General features: G+C 37.2%; 1 protein-coding gene across 2 annotated transcripts in view; it reads left to right on the forward strand.

Annotated features, from left to right (window-relative positions):
- Nucleotides 1-17,973, forward strand: part of SLC12A1 (solute carrier family 12 member 1) — a 47,280-nt gene that overhangs the window by 5,167 nt on the left and 24,140 nt on the right. Inside the window, exons 2-13 of one of the 2 annotated variants that reach the window (XM_065733894.1) lie at nt 480-614; nt 784-859; nt 5,404-5,499; nt 7,518-7,657; nt 8,072-8,182; nt 9,095-9,206; nt 9,695-9,822; nt 12,441-12,525; nt 14,164-14,315; nt 15,905-16,012; nt 16,771-16,894; nt 17,679-17,780. In XM_065733894.1, the coding sequence (XP_065589966.1) occupies nt 480-614; nt 784-859; nt 5,404-5,499; nt 7,518-7,657; nt 8,072-8,182; nt 9,095-9,206; nt 9,695-9,822; nt 12,441-12,525; nt 14,164-14,315; nt 15,905-16,012; nt 16,771-16,894; nt 17,679-17,780 (1,369 nt within the window). Of the gene's footprint in view, nt 1-479; nt 615-783; nt 860-5,403; nt 5,500-6,167; nt 6,264-7,517; nt 7,658-8,071; nt 8,183-9,094; nt 9,207-9,694; nt 9,823-12,440; nt 12,526-14,163; nt 14,316-15,904; nt 16,013-16,770; nt 16,895-17,678; nt 17,781-17,973 lie in introns of both variants that reach the window. The other variant, XM_065733895.1, reaches the window with a different exon arrangement.

A 17,973-nucleotide genomic window follows, 5' to 3' on the forward strand; every position in this document is an offset into this window, starting at 1 on the left:
CACATTTCACCAGTATTTATGACAGTTTTCAAGAATATGTTGCTCGGAAATTATGTTTGTATTTTATCCAATGGAAAACACCAGAGTTCATCTCACAGCTTAAGTGCCATGCAGGTAGATCTCTTTTCAGCAGTCAGTCCCTCTTTCTATATTATTAACATTCATAAATTGTTGCAGCAGAATACAAAGGCCAGTCATGAGGTACTCTACTAACACATCAACACAACATAATATACGTTGAAAAGAGTTTATAATGAAACCAAATTAGTATCAGGTAATGATGCATTTACTCTGCTTAAGTGACTCTATCGTCTTTTCTCAGTTAGCAAGCCCACCTGTTGATGCATAATACTGCATTCTATTCCTGAGACAGTAAAGCCTAATTTTCTTTGTAAATCCCTTATTACATGTCTTTCAAACACAAACAGGTTTCCTCTGCTTGACACAAAAATGTGTTTGTTTTCTGTGTGATCCTTCAGAACATAGCTGTGAGCACTGGCTCAGTGGAGAGGGTGGCTAATGGAGAAAGCACTGCTGGAGATGAGACAGCAGCCAGCAAGGAAGAAGAGAAGAAAACAGGATTTGTCAAGTTTGGATGGGTGAAGGGTGTGCTGGTGAGAAACTTATCTGCATTTCCAAAACATAAAATAAAATAAAATGTAAGATTAGTGCTACAATGTCAAGCTCTTTTAAGAAGAGAGAGATGTGTACTTGAAGGATGTTTGGGGTGGTTTTTAAAGCCTTCACTGCACACTAACGCAATACTGTTTGTTTAAAACCTAGGTAAGATGCATGCTCAATATCTGGGGTGTGATGCTTTTTATTCGACTTTCCTGGATTGTAGGTCAAGCAGGAATTGGTATGTATCTTATTTAATACCATTTTCAACAGTGAAAGGGATAAAGAGGATAAACTGCACACGACTATGATTAATATATAATCTGAGATGTGCATTTGCATGTTGAAATAAATAATGTTTTCAAATGCTTGCCAGGGTAAAATATGTTAATCCTCCAAACTATTGGAATTTTCCAGACTACCAGCCAAACTGCTGCTTAGAGGCATAGATCTGTTAACTTTGCATATGATCATCACATTTGAATATTTCTGAGCATTGGTGAAATTTGTATTTAGATCCTGTAACAGATGTAAACTTTGGGACTCAGGCCAATTTCTAATATGTGTGTACAGAATTAACCTGTAAGAGTTCACACTTTGCTTATCTGTGAATCCCAAACCTTGTCATCTGCATATTAAAAACAACACTTCTTCACACTTTCCTGCAAAGATGAAAACAGAATTGGAAGGAGGTCTCATCTCATCAGGATTTTATTTTTAACTATAGTAGAGCACTAGATAGTAGTGCACTATGAAACACTTATTAAAACTTCGTTACCACTTTCGTTAACAAAGTACACTTTACAGTGTGCTGTATTTTTGCTTCTTCACTGTATTTTAATTAACCCAATTCCCAGATCGCAATCCTGGGAGACTGAGTCCCAGGGGCTCCATTCAATATGTTGAGCATTCAATGAGAAAGGGCTGAAAACACAGCAAGAACCTCCTGCACCTAGAAGCAGCCCAGGAAGGTAACAGTGACTCTTGTGTGGCACAACTTCCTTTTTATAGCTGCTCTTGTGAGGGAACACAAACATGGACCATGAGAGCAGTGTCACTGTGTTACATGTTTAAAATTAAAATGGAGCCCTCATTTATTGCTAACACCTAGACATCATAAAAAGCACCAACCCAAAGGGACAATGGCAAGTACTTCAATTTGTATTCTCACAGAATGGTAATACTGAGTAGACATCAGCTGGAGTCCAAACTCTGGCCTCTGGGCCTCAATTCTCCACATCTTGGACAAACCTTAGTGCTTAAATTCAGACTAAATGTGACCATCACTGACTGCTTTGTTATTGTCTGAAACAAAACACTGAACAGAAACATCTCTAGAATTTTGCCTGACTTTGTCTAACTTGCAGCAAAACACAGTAACTTTACAGACTTTTTTTTTTTTTTTTGAGGAAGACTGAGTTTAAAAAAAAAACAAACCAAAAAAAAAAACAAACCAAAAAAAACCAACAGATACAAATGAAATGCTCATTAAGAAAAAAAAAATATCCAGCCACAAACCTCTAGGCACAAGTAGGAAAAAAAGCCAACACAATAAAAGTTCCAGAATTAAGCGGAAGAACTTTACCTACTTTTGCAGTGCTCCATGCATGGCACCAGCACTGTGCCTGACAAAGGGGTGCTTGCTGACTTTATGATGCATACCAAATGAGAGCATACAGCCCAGGGCACTCATAAGTATATGCCTTGCCATGAAAATTCTGCATCTTAATATTGCCAAGACTTTGCTCTGGGGTTTCATGCAAAATTAGTTTTTAAGGGCAGTTTAGTAACTTATTGAGATCATCAAGAAGTATTACTTTGTTTTGAGGTGTGAGAATAGCCATAGGCAAGAGTAATTCATTTTAGAACAACTTACTTAGCAGCCATACGCCTAGGTTTCAGTCTAAACTTTAATCAGATTTCAGCGTTAATTTGCACCAACATCAGTAGCAGCTTTCTGCTTTCATATTTAATTCTACTATTCTAATTCATTGATAAACAGATGCTCTTTTCTTATGCTTTATTGCCCTGCTATTGCTTTTTAAAATTGCATGTCTTGTTTAAGGAAGTTAGTCTTACTTCTGAAAATGAGACATCAAATTCTATTTGAATAACCTCTCAATATATTTTCTGAATCTCTTGTAAACAATGAGTTTAAATCTGTTGCCAAGACTTAAAGAGAACAGTGATGGAAGCTCACCATCATGATAACTTGGGGATTTCATGTAGTGCTACTACTAACATGAAAATTAAATGTCAGCCCACCATCTAGACACCTTTTTTTTTTTTTTTTTTTTTTGCAACATTAGAGGGCCAAAGAGAGAAAAACCCATTATTTCCATATCCTGATAGGCTGGCTGGGCAAAAGCTGTAAGAAGGGAAAAAACCAGGGCCCTGGGTTTATCGTCAAGCAGGACAAAAGGCATAGGCTGGTTCTGATGAGGACCAAGGTCCACAACTAGACTGGTATTTTCATGTAACATCTGGGGATTCTCCAGTCTGTATATAGAATGGTTAACCAAAGACACCAAGTTTATGTTAACTGAAAATCTGGCCCCAAGTATTACAATTATGTTACACTATGTTACATTACAATAATGTTTTGGTTGTGTCACTTAATTCATTTTATGCATTTTTCTTCTTAAATGCAAAAAATCTTTTTTTTTTTAATTAACACAGAAGCCTTCCCAAGCAGGTATTACTCATCAGATTACCAAAATATCTGCCCTTAATTAACATACACATTTACAGCATGACTTGTGAAATTTAATAGAAAATTCAAGAAAAATACTCCTCAGGATGAATGTGTACTTGACAAATAATTTTGGCACAACTTTAAGTATGATGTGTCTGATGTTCCATTTAACATTTAACAGCTGATTAATAGCCATATTCAGCCACTTTTTGAGCACAAAATGTACACTGTACACCACTGCAGCTTGTGGTGGTTGTTGACCAAAAGAGATGTCCACTTGGATTATTATTTTGTTAATGTGAACTACATTAAGTATACAACTTGTTATAAAATGGTTCAGAAATCAATAGAGTAAAAGTGATGTATTAGATGCTGAAATTGCTTTATATATCCTATAACCTATAAATCATTTATATCCCTGTGTCATGTTGTTTTTAAACAATCGTAATAACAAGTGGAATTTAAGCAGCAAAGAACACTGATTCACAGGCTGGATGCCACTGGATAGCCATACAGTATGAACTGAAGTTAGGAATCTGATCTAGAAACCTGGAGGTAGAAATACATCAGATAATCAGTACATTTGTACTTATAGCTGGATCTCAGTTGTAGGATCTAAGTTTCGCTCTGGAGGAGCACTGGTCAATAAACATTGCTATAGACAACTTATTATCTTCAGTTCCACATTGAAGACCTCCGTACTTTACAGAAACAAGAGAGCACTGTGTAAGTGTTGGCAAGTTCAGATAAAACTAAGAACTGACTCCATGTTTTGAGCCAAATAATAACTGTTTCTGTTTTTATTTCCTTCTCTCATGGCTAGAAATGGGAATATAAACTATAAATTTGAAAGTATCTTCTTTCTTCACCAGACCTGAAAGAAGAAAGTATTCTTCAAATACAGAACCAAACTTTTTTCCATAGTTCCAGAAAATACAGCAGAAGCAGTGGCCACAAGTATAGTTCAGGAAGTCCAGACAGGACACAAAAACATATTTTCTCTCTGTGTAGGCAGTCTAGCACTCCAACACATAACCCCCAAAAAGATGGGGGATCTTTATCCATGGGGGTTTTTGAGATCCAACTCTCCAAAGCTATCACTGATTTAATCCTGTGTTGGTGATAGCTCAGCTCTGGCTGGGAGGCTGAACTACACACCTTCAGAAGTCACTTCCAACCAATCTTTCTAGGAAACTAAATCAAACTAGACACCTTCTACTCATCAACCTTCCAGCACAGTTTCACAAAGTTAACAGAAATTTGACCATACAGTTGAAGATTGGAAACATGCTCAAATTTCAGATTCTTACTAAAATTGAGTTCACTTGTCAGTAATATTGATCTTCAGATGTTTGATTGTTTCCATTTACATGCAATAAAATCAAATAATTTTCTGAAATCAGCTAAAAAAGGATGCTAAATTCTCTAAGATTATCCATTACAGGCTACTTGTTAAAGCGAATGATATCTAGAAAGCAACATTTCCACCTCTGAATGTTGATCTTGTGTTACTGTAAAATTGCTTTTTGCGGGGAAGGAAGGAGATGAGGAGAAAATGGTTTATCACAGCACTTGACAGCCTGGAAATTAAGGATGTTGAAGGATCATACTCAGGTCTTGTTTCTCTACCTGATAGATTCCTTGTCCTGGCTCACTGTGAAACTATACAGTCAGTCTCTCTCCGATTCAATATTTAACTAACTGATGAAAGTCAGAAACATTCTTAAAAGAAATCTGGTTAATCTCTTCTCCTGAACAGCCTGAATGTATATTAAAGACACATAGAAGGATTCAGACCAAGGAATACTTGGCTTACTCATTTCACTCAGCTATTGAAAAATCTGAAAATCATAATAGGGCTTTCTAGCTAGAGTACTCCTATCAGAAATCATCACTGCTTGGAGACTGATGGGAATAATTTACTACTGGCACACAGACTCCTTGGAAATGTTCTGCAAATTCCAAATGGTCAACAAACCATATTTCAGTTTATTGCTCTGATTCTGGCCTGAAAATTCCATTTAATGAGAGAATGACTTATAGGAATCATGGAACATGAGTAAAATATTTTATCTTCTTATTACTGACAGGTCTTGGAGTAATCATAATTCTCCTCGCCACGATGGTAACCTCAATTACTGGGTTGTCAACTTCTGCAATAGCAACTAATGGGTTTGTCCGTGGAGGTAAAATCTTTAGGGTTACTAATGCTTTCAAGCTCCAAAAGATCTTTATGTATTATTTTCCATATGATGCAGACCATGAGGGACGATATACCCAACGATGGATCTACAGGACCCGGAGGTAACAATTCTAGACAACTCTCGTCACAATTAATGGCATGTTTGAGTTGTCACTTTTCATAAATTCCACATTTCAGTTCAGTCTCTGCAGTACATTTTCAGATGTTCCTGCCAAATGCACAGTGAGGAGTGGTATCTGGCTTTTCAGTTTTTTCATTCTTACCTTTCAGCAGTCTTTCTTATTCAAAGCCTTTCAGGGTGGACATCCTTGGATGAAAAAAGCACAAGGCACTCTTCCTTTTTTTTTTTTTTTTTTTAAGTCTGATGCGGATCGGTGGATATCTTCAATTTAATTCCTTCCAGCATAATTCTTTATAATAACCCTTGCATTTCAGCTACTTCTTAGAAGAGGAATAAATATTTTCACTGGGAAAGTAAAGCACACATCAGATATTTTATCAAAAAAATGTTTCAGTACATTTCAGAGCCTTAAAGCTGTAACTGGTCTGTCCTAACCTCTATGGATAACAGCAAGTTCTTACTACATCACTTAAGCTGAACAGGTATTTGAATACACTTGAATATACTACTCTCTTTTTCAAATCTTTCAGGTCTTGGAATCATAGTTATTGCTCTGAGCGTAGTAGTAACAACATTAACAGGTATCTCCATGTCTGCCATTTGCACTAATGGAGTGGTAAGAGGAGGTAAGTGAATATCATTTCATGAAAAGTGAAAAATTCTACAGATTTGAATTAGAAAAAATGGAAATTAAGATAAGTATGTTATAAGCAAAATAAGAATAAATAAGTAAATAAATAAATCTGGGATTAATAAATATATTTGGGATGATTTCTCTCAATCGAACAACAGTAATTTAAAACATTTAAAGTCTTAAACATTTCTTGGCAAAAAAAAATATTAAGTGAGATGGGATGAAATAATTAACTGACAAAGTAATATGTTCCATTTATGGTGACATGCAAAAAAGGATTAATGACTCATTGCATCATTCCGTTAGAGCCTTAAAAATTTATCACAGTATAAAATGCTAAATAGGGATGGTTCTAAGGTAGAACTTATCCTGAGGTGGTTTCCTCTACTCTGTATTATTACAAGGGCTGCTCCAAAAGTAATGCATTCTATTTTATCATATTGACCCACAGTTTCAGGAGTAGATGTTGGCATTACAGCAATAGAGGTTGAAACTTCCCACCAATATTCTGTTACATGTTTTTGCTGTGCAACAGATGGCAGCAGAGGGGCAGTCTGACAAAATGGTATCTGACATGGAAGTGCATATGAAGGAAGAGTGTGGAATTGAATTCCTTCATGTGGAAAAAATGGCATCTATTGAAATTTATTAACGCTTGCTGAACATTTATTGAGATCAAACACTGGAAGTGAGCACAGTGAAGTCATGGGTAGTACATTTCAGCAATGATGCCATCACAGCATCTGTGAAACAGTGGGTCACCTCTGCTGGTGCAATTTTTACACGCACAGCACACACTCCTGTTCATCACTTGTGAAAATGCATAGTTAATGGTGGTGACTATGTTGAAAAATAGTGTTTTGTAGCTGAGAATTTGCTCTATCAAATAGTGCTATTGTGCTCTTTGCATTTGTTGTAGTCTTCACAGAAGAAACCAAATGGAAATAAATAAGAGACATTACTTTCATACTTACATACTTACCTACATATATTATGTATCATGAAAAATTGTTTGAAGATCTAGTTTTGAAAACTAGTATGTCGCAAAGGATTCCTGCAGTGGAAGGGCATTCAGAACAGTCTGAAGGCAGAGCTGGTACAGAGCACACTTCTTGTTTTCAGTGTTCTCCATTCATCTTTATTATGTTTGTTAGGTGTAAAGTGGAGATTCCTGTGGTATTATGTGAGAAAAATAAGCAAACACAGCATCCAGTTGTGCTGAAATATCAATGATTTCTGCCTGCAGGTGGAGCATACTATCTTATCTCAAGAAGTCTAGGCCCAGAGTTTGGTGGATCTATAGGACTTATCTTCGCTTTTGCAAATGCTGTGGCAGTTGCTATGTATGTAGTCGGCTTTGCTGAAACAGTTGTAGAGCTTCTTAAGGTAAATGTACATGTTTCATGCATATTAAGCTGGTGCTTTTTTTTTTTTTTTTTTTAAGTATTTGTTTAAATTGTGATACCTTTTAGCTACACTTTAAGCAATGTCTTTAGCAGGAAAGATGCTGGTCTGTCTAACTGTGACAGAGTGCTTCTCCATTATTACTGTCTTATGAATATGCTAATCATTTCTCAACAAGAGCCTCAAAAAGTCAGGAAAGGAGATAGATAACCAACTAGACAGCCAAATAACCCTAGCTAAGTGCAAGCTAAGCATGAAATACAAACATTTAATCTCACAAAATGCTGAAACTAATTAAATTATGACAACTCATTCCCTTTTATTTCACCTTGTTACCTAATCCCACCAGCTGGACAGAAGAAGACTGGTTTTAACAATATTTCTTACTCTTTTCAGGAGAGTGATACGATAATGGTAGATGAGTTCAATGATATCAGAATAATAGGTACCATAACTGTTGTGTGTCTTCTTGGCATCTCTGTTGCTGGCATGGAATGGGAAGCAAAGGTAAAGCTTTAAAAGTAAATACAAGTAGAGAATATATTAGAATACTGCGCAGGGTTAATGTGCGAGAATGCTGTATTAACAGGTGAGATTCTCAAAAGCATTCATCTTCAGTTTACACCTAACCTTTCTAAAAGCAATAACAGTTTAATCATTACATTCAGTGAAAACACTACTACTCTGTGCTCTTCCTTGAACATTCACTTAAGAGGGAAAAAGGAAGTTTATGTTCCACGGACAGCTTGATTATATTGATTTTCATAATCCATTGCACCAGTTAGAGCCTTGAATAAGTGCCCTTTTTGCCCTTATTTTTGATGCAGCTTGACAGAATAAGTAGTAGTTAAAACAATATGTTTTTGTCATTGCACTCTCTGAAGCTCTGCTTAGCAGGAGAGCTCTATTTTCTGTCCATTCCATAATCTCTGATGATTCTTGCTATTCCTTTAACTTAAAATAAAAAATAAAAAATGGAAATACCTCAGAGTGTAGGAATCAGGTCTAGAATAGGACTCTTCATATTCTGCTGCAACAAAAGCATAGAACTGTTTGTATAAAGAGATCAGAAAACCAATTAGATATTATAATGCTTCAAGTGACAATTTACTGCAACTAGACAATTTATATAACAATACAAAAATGTCTCATGTATGATATTTATGCATTAACTGTTTCATTTTTCTTATTCCTTTGAAGATAAAATGTAAAATTAAATTATAACTCTCTAAACAGTAAAAACTATCTGCTGTTGTAATTAGCTGAGAGCAGTTTGTTTCTTCAGCTGTCTCGAGTCCTAGGTCTATAAAAATTTGTAATCTGTCATAGGGAACACAAACATCACTTAATCACAATTTAGCTATCTCCACAGTCAGTGTAAATTAAAATCATCAGTAAAATCTTTGTTTCTATTAACAGGCTCAAGTTATTCTTCTAATTGTTCTCCTTATTGCCATTGCAAACTTCTTTATTGGGACAGTCATTCCTACCAACAACGAAAAGAAGGCAAGAGGCTTTTTTAATTACCAAGGCAAGTACTGCTTGTCTATCACAGAACAAAAACTAGCATTCTTTGTGGCTGCATACTGAGTTGAGGATTCTACTGAAAAAGGTCACAAGATCAGGATCTTTGGCTCAAGTTTAAATAGACTTGCAAACCAAGGGAATTTATTTCATCTTTAATTTTGAGTCTGTCTCTCTGCTGCTGAAGCTGACAGCAGTTTGCTGCAGTTTGAGTCACATATATATCAGCAGAGCATGGACAAGCCTTTACACAGAGCTAAGTGCAAGTGCTGTAGTGACACTGCTGTCACTTCAATATGGAGCTGTAGCTCTGAGATGCAGACAAGCACATCCCATTGGGGATCAGACTGAGGAAATCAAATTCGTTTTGCTATGATATGAGACAGATTCAAACCCAAATGTACAGACGTGAAAGACTAGATTATTCATCCCCTTCATTAAGTAACTTTGGAATACAATCCTATCAGCTTATTTCATTTTCACCTGTATTTGCAGCATCAATATTTGCAGAAAACTTCGGGCCAGATTTCAGAAGTGGAGAAGGATTTTTCTCAGTGTTTGCCATCTTTTTCCCAGCTGCCACTGGCATTCTCGCGGGAGCCAACATCTCAGGAGATCTGAAAGTATGTATTTCATTAATTTCATATTACTAGCTGTGGGCTGAAAAAAGAACAAGAAAACTAATTATGAATCAGCACTGTATTCAGTTTTAAATCATGCCTGATTTTGGGAAACAAAACTCCCACTTTTAAATATCTACTATGTTATTTAAAAATACCAGTTTACATTTTCTTTCCTAACACATTATGAGTATTTACACAAATTATTGCATTCAGATTTGGGTTTCTACACAATTTAAAAGCATATTTCCATAAGATCCAGTAATATAGTATTAGTGGACCATTTGCAGAACATTACATAGAGAAATAGTGTGTATTTCCTGGTGTGCTTTTGCAAAATCTTCTATAACATCATCCCAAAAACACACACCTGTAAAGCTTGTGTCTGTACTCACAAGAATCAGTGGAGACCAGCTTGTTCTTTTCAGGGTCATAGCAGAGTAAACAGAGCGTTTATTGAAAGCAAATATGTCCCAATTCCTTGTCACTATGGCTACTCGAAGGAAAAGATGCAGGTTTGCAGCTGTGACAGAAGAGTCTGAGAAGAAAGGAAAAGGAGGTCCAAGAGTGCTTCAGTGTCTTGCTGTGGCTGTTCTGGCAAGCTCTCACTCTTCTCTAGCAATAAAGCAGTTGTATAAGATAGTACTTCCAGTATCTAAAAAAACTGGTATGTTAGAGACAAGAAATTAGTTAGAAACTTTGAGTACTCTCGAGTTTTCATGACTCTGCACAGTGAGTATAATGCAGAGCATTTACAGCCAAATACAAAGATGAACTAATTCAAAGCTCAGCAAAGTATTTTGTAAAACATCTCTAATGAATATACAGCAATACAATATTTCATACCATTACAAGAAACTAGAAATATACCAGGGTGGGTACCCATGGCTCAAGTTTTGGAGTCTAGTACTTAAAAATGAAAAAAAAACCAAAACAACCACAAACAAACAAACCAAACACTAAAAAGTCACCAAAAGTACACAACTCAAAGCCAGCTTTCTCCAGCATGTCCAATGACAGTTTGGGGCTTTATCACATATCCCCATTGTCCCTGACAGCTTAAGGATTCAACCAGACTTCTATCATTTATGTATTGGGATAGCAGTCATAAATTCACCAGGATCCTACCATCCCTGACAGACAATTTTGTTTCCCCTCCTTACACTGATTGCACGCCTCATCTCCTTAGTTTCCTGAGGACCCTCTGACTGAGGATTTTCTTTAGAATTTCTCGTAAAGAGCTACATACAGGCTTCTGTAGTCACTACACATTCAAATGGTGAGCTAGTTCAAAGCCTACACACAGAAAGAGTTCATCTTCCTAGGGACTGCAGAGGGTTTGGGAGCAGATCTTAATATGCCAGCAGCATATGAAATATGTTTAATTGTTAATATAATTTAAAAGTTGTAAAGCAGAAACAAGCTTAAACCCTGAGATTTAAGGTTACAGTGTTTAGGACTGCAACATAAGACTTGGCAAAAACAACGAGCCATGACACACACACCAAAACTGTATATATTAAAGCTACCATGATTTAAAGGGCTAAAGGTCTTACGGAATTAAAATGACACTGAAGTTATTTTTCAGTTCAATAAATCCTTACCTCATTAAAAAAAAAGTTAATTATTAACATGGTTAATAACACTTTCATCCCTGTTTCACACAACTCACCACATTTATACTTTTTTCCATTTGATGAGATAGATTCTTAAGAAGACAGTTCACCAAGTGCTTCCTAGCAGAAACAAACATACGTTAAATTATAATGCAGGTCGTTGGACTCACTTAAAACTGCATGAATGAAGTTGAAATTCTTGTGAACTAGGTTATAAACATTACATTCCCACCTTATTAAATTTTCTAAATTAAAAGTCAGTGAAAAGTAGCAGTTTGTTGTCAAGACGTAAGTACTAACAATTACTAGCTGCTAATCACAGAGGTACTGTATTCTGCTCCGGGTGACTTACATGCAGCTACCACACTGATTAACCACAAATAGTCTTGTCACCCACACAACTGTCAGAGCAACTTCATAGACTGCATTAATGCTGAACTGCATTACTCTTGCTTAACCAATTGCTTACACCAAAAGCCCGATCTTGATGAAGGCACAGAAGGTTTAGTGCCAAGCTATTATAGGAACGTGAGCTGTAATCAGGTCTTAAAGTAGCTGCCTCTACAGCTATTACCTGCTGCCAGAGAAAAAGGCATCATGTTGAATGGAACAGTCTCACAGCCTGGAAACGAACATCGTCCGGACCCACTGAATCAAGCAACTGGATGGTTAGTTCAGTAACTATGCACCATTTTGTCATTAAGACATTAAAATAAAGTGCACTGGAATGTAGGGGGAGTTCAGAGCACCCAGAAATGCAGAGTTAGCCCTACTCCTGCAGAATATCCTACACTATGCCGAGGGTAGGAGCACTGCACCACAGACTGCTTCATGGATATGTACACACAGGAACAGGAGATGTACATGCAGATGTAAGTGATAAAACTCTACCTTCTACATACCATAGTGTGGTAGGACTCACTGGTATACAAATACATAGTGCAGCATGTTTTTTGGATGGGTGTTTTTTGCTCAGTGTTTATTGGATCACTGCTTTATTTAAAGGATCCGCAGGGTGCGATACCCAAAGGAACAATGCTGGCCATTCTGATAACAACAGTTGCTTACATAGGCGTTGCAGTATGTGCAGGTAAGCACAGAACCTCTGTTTTATCTTAATTTACAGAGTTAATAAAATTTGAAAGCCTGGTATGCGAAGGAGTGATTAACCTCAGCAGTTTTTCATGCTGTGGATTTATTATGTAGAGGTAGTTGCTTTGATTTTATTGCATCTAAAAACAGTGAATAAAAAGAAAGAATCAACAGAAATAAAAGTTCCTGTTTCAGCACCTGGGTGGCATTTGTCCTGTTTGAATTTACATATGAAGACAGATTTTCATGTAATTCGGTGGCTTTTGCATTTGATTCACTGTCAAAGACAACTATCTGATGGCATCCACAAGTGCAGAAAGGATTCAAAGAACCTCAGATCAATCTGCTCATGTTTGTTTCTGAGGTTTCACATAGCTTCTGCTTGCTCTCCTTAGTCTTACTGAGCTTTCACGACCGATGTGGCAACATGCTTTTATCTACTGTGGGCTAAAATAAATCAATTGCACCTCTTCATGAAGATGTGCTATGTCACTAACTGCTCTACAGTGTAGGGTATCAAAAAAGCACATAGGCATAAAAATGAGGCCTGTACTGCAGCCATGAATGGTGTTGGAAGAACGTACATTCTCATTACAAGGATACAATAAATCTCTGCTCAAGAAATAAAGATTTTTCTTCTTAACAGTACTGTAATGAAGAGTGTTTTAAACAACATTCTTCCTTACAAGCAAATAGCACAGTATGAAAGCCCTGCAGGGTACTACTCCCTTTCGTGCACCTTATGCAAAAAGGCAGAATACCTGAGTGAAGTTTCTGCTCAGATGTTGTATTATTTAGAACTAAATTTCACCTGCAACTCCAGTTGAAACAGTCATCTTTCACTTTCTATTATATACCTGTGTTAGTGCATTGTTCTGTTCTGACAATCAATAGCTTCAGAGCTCTCTGCCTTTCAGTGCAATAATTTTTTTTTTCTGTTTGCTTACCAATTTTCCAAGGAGATAATGTTTATTTTAGGATCATCAGACATATTTGAAAATACCACATAAACCCACATTTTGGCTGCTAAAGATGTACTCATCAGCATTCTAACTTCCTATCCATTTTTTACATTTCTGATAGCAAACAAAAAAAGACAACATAAATGCCCTCACTAAACACAGAAAACAGACAATTACTCCTGTTAACAGTTTTTCTTACTGTACTGGTATCTGAAGGGCTGTGAGAATTTAAACAGCTAAGGATCTGGGGTTCTAAACTCATTGTGTGTCCTTGATAAACCAAAAGAAATATGTCTAGAACTGAGAGCCTCACTGCAATGGTAACCTTGAATACTGACTCCTGGAAAAGCGGCCTCAAACTGCCAATATCCTTCTTAGTTAATTTATTGTTGATCCCCACAGCATTTGGTTCTCTACTCTTAGATAAATGCTTGTCTTCTTTAGTCAACTGGATTATTATTTTAAGAGTAACAGAAGTAAATAGTTGCCTTCAAACAACATGAAAAACTATAATACAGGGAAGTAAATTGGGTCTACCACAAAACATTACTTTTTGGGATGACGCTAAAGTAGAGATTGAACAAAATGTACATAGACTAACAACCACAGCATGGCAAGAACATTCTTCTGTTGTCACAAGGGAGGAAAGTAATAATGTACCGTTGTTTCCACAGCCTCCTGCGTCGTACGAGATGCTACTGGGAACATCAATGATACAGTTATACCTGGGATGAGCTGCAATGGATCATCTGCCTGCAACCTGGGCTATGATTTTTCCAGATGCAGAAATCAGCCGTGTGATTACGGGCTGATGAATAACTTTCAGGTTTTAATAACACACACAACCAGAAGCAATACACAAATACTTTAGTACAAACTTTCTAAGATATTATTTACTGACAAGCAACAGCAACAGGAAATTCACTTTTATCTAAAAAAGTCAAAAAATATAGGAGTAAGACGAAAAGTCTGCACATTTCATGTTAGCTTCATGGAAGCTATCTGATGCCACTAGTCTTCCCAGTACTCTGGTTACATCCTAACTTCCTCTTTCAACAAGTACTATGCAGGAGTACATCCTCCAACTCCTTCGAACTCAAAGCCTAGACTTAACAAAGACATCTGGAACACCTGCCAGATGAGCAGTTTCATCTCGCTTTTCTTAACGCATGGATGTGGTTTCACCTCAGGGGTGCTGTGGCTGCTCTTAAAGGTTTATGCCACAATACAAAAGCCAAAGTTCAGACTTCTTCTAAAAAAGTATCTGAAATAGTCAAGTGAAATATCAAGTGAAAAGTAACGAGATCTTTCTCCTAGGCCAGCCAGCCAGTGCCATTTTTGTTCTTCGAAACAAAGCGTAGGCAAAGGATCAAAGTAAAGCTGTTCTGCAGGACCACGACTATGGCTCCCAGATGTCTGTGCAGCCCCTCTGCTTCACAGCCACCAGAGGAACTCACCACCTACCTGCACTTGCTTTTCAACTAGCCATTTGGAGCTTTGAAAGTCACTTGCTTTTTTTCCCAGCTGCTTCTGCTAAATGACAGGGCTGGGTAACAACCTTTAAAGGGATATGCTATCTGTATTGCAGACTGCTTTCCTTCCATCCTCATTCCCTCCTCAGTTCAGCTACTCATGCTCAGGGGAACCCTTCAAAAGAGGACCTCGCTAAAGGCATCAACAGAATTGGATTTCTTGTATTTATGCTTGCTGGACTGAAGTCAGAAAAACTATGTTTTCAGTTGACAAATCTCTAGAATTAACTGTTCTCTTTCCTGGAGTGCTTCTTACACACCAAAAGCATTAGGCAATCACATCCATCTGCTTCATCTTTTTACTTCCTTCTCTGCTGCTTCTGAACTCAACAGCCCTTTTGGTTTGATGGTGGTGAAGACCAGAAAGAGCCCCAGGAAAGGGAGGTCTAATGGTGCCCACCACTGCTGTCTGCAGAACAGCTATTATGCCAGCATAGATGTGCATTCTCTTCCTTTTTCAGCTGTGTTAAATAATGTTAAAACCCAAACAAACACAGATCCCCTTCCACCACGTTAAGTACTTCAGGGCTCTTTTCTGCTGTTTCCACTTTCCCTTCTTGCTCCAAGTGTTTACCCAACAAGCAGAAGCCTTTATTTAGGGCAGTAAGTAAGTGAAGGAGGTGAGAAAATCTCACAGAGTACTCATGTGCCCCTTCACACAGCTTCAGGTTTGCATTCACATTTGGCTGTGGTTCAGTTGCTTTCCATTAAAAAATGAATAGTAGTATTCCCATACCTCACAGCAGCTTTGTAGTATATTGAATTTAGGACTACAAAAAGCTGAGACACACAGAAACAGAGTACTTAAATGGATCTGTGATCAAAAACTGTTTTCAAATGCAAGCCAGCCTAGCTATTTTTTTCCCTTCTTTTTTTTCTACAGGTGATGAGTATGGTGTCTGGCTTTGGTCCTCTCATCACAGCTGGCATCTTTTCTGCTACTCTGTCATCAGCTCTGGCATCTCTTGTCAGCGCACCCAAAGTTTTTCAGGTAAAAATTCAAGTATCCACTTCCTTATACTCTACTTTACTTCAAAAAATGAACAATTTAGCTGAACTCTATGTGCCAAATGTGATAGATATTCAAATAATGCTGACATATGTATTTCTACAGAAATAGGCAGGTCTTATCAGTTTCCTACAGACGCCGACATTTAGGACTGCAGCGTTCCTTCGGTCAGAGCTCAGCTTGGTGGCAGGAGCGGGGGATGCACACGTGTTTTTTTTGTTAGCTTCAAGGCTACATCCAGGCCCACTGTCTCCTGACAGAAAGCCAGTCTGTACCTCAGGAGTGCCAGGAATCTGCAGAAGCTCTCATTCCTGTGCTGGCAGCTGTGATGAGATATGCTGTCCACAAGCTGTTGGGAAGCACCAATGTGGACAGAATGGCAATGGAGGGCATGGGACAGACAGATAACTTGCACAGCTTATATCAAACCACTGATTTCTGCTTCAGTTTTCATCAATTTAAATTTAGATTTAGATATTGTTAATCTCTGATATAATCTCTGATATCTAGATTTTGTTAAAGCACTGAATAAGCAATAAATGTCTGTGATTTTGTTTTGATACTATAATTTAGCAAGATAATGGCTTATCATCTCATTTGAATGTTTACATGCCATAGCAGTAGACATACTTGAACTATTATGATGATTAAATTTTTGTTTAGCAAAAGTCTAGTTAGAGAATTTCTTCTGATGCAAGAACGTCCTGCTTAGCAGAACTAAGTTCTGATTTGTCCATCAGGCTCTTTGCAAGGACAACGTCTACAAAGGACTCCACTTCTTTGCCAAAGGATATGGAAAAAACAATGAGCCAATCAGAGGATATGTTCTCACTTTCGTGATTGCTATGGCGTTCATTTTGATTGGTTTGTATATAATTACATATATGCAATTATCTGATATTTTGAAATTCTTTAAACTGATACCTCAATACAATGATTAGTGATAGTTAGAAAAGATTCCAACCAAGGTAGTACACTTAAACTGTATCAAATATGGCAAACTTTGAAAATACATTTCTAGTTGATACTGCATCTACAGATATGAAATAATTTTGACATAATTAGGAGGCCTGCTCTGCCAAGTCTTCTCTACAATTAGCTCCAAAACACCACATCAAATTACCAACACTGTCATCAGAAAATCCCAGCTAGTGTATTGAGTGTGCTATCACTGTTAGCAGTACATTGGAGGTGCACAAATTTTAAAATTAGTTTTACCAGGACTTCAAATTGTGTGACACTGTCAATAAATGGAAAGTGTAGTTGAGAGAATTCAGATTGCCATTTAAAAAGCAAAACAATAAATTTTAACTACAAATTTTAAGTAGCCTTTTTAGAAACACATCTATCCTCTAAATTACATATTTAAAGTTCTGAAACATCCAGCAGCTCCACATCATTAAGAGGCAATCTGTAGAATCACAGTAGTGTCAAGTGTAACCTTGCATAGCGTATATATTATATAAATAAACAGACACATAGGTATGAAATGAGGTATACCAAGGTGACCTTAAATTAGTACCACAGAAAAATACCAGTACTCCCTATGGACAACAAACCCAGACAGAACATAGATTTAATGTATTGTCAAGAAAAAGCTACACACAACTTAGGAAACCAGTACCTATGTCTGAATTGTGTCTTGCAGCCGAACTGAACACCATTGCTCCCATCATCTCCAATTTCTTCCTGGCTTCATATGCTTTGATTAATTTCTCCTGCTTTCATGCCTCATATGCAAAATCTCCAGGTGAGTCGGCATTCACCAGTGACTTAAGACTGGGCTTCACAAACTCATCTCTATGAGTTTTTGACTGCGTGTCAGAGAAAGCTGCAGTACCTGTAAAACATCTAAGCTATGTGATCTGAGGTTTTACTGCTCCCACTGAATACGATGACATTTTATTTATCTCCAAAAGACAAAAATAATGGCTCTAGCTCTT

The sequence above is a fragment of the Cyrtonyx montezumae genome, unplaced genomic scaffold (genome assembly GCF_038088225.1).
Source record: "Cyrtonyx montezumae isolate F1298 unplaced genomic scaffold, pur_monq_1.0 scaffold_17, whole genome shotgun sequence".
Lineage (NCBI taxonomy): Eukaryota > Metazoa > Chordata > Aves > Galliformes > Odontophoridae > Cyrtonyx > Cyrtonyx montezumae.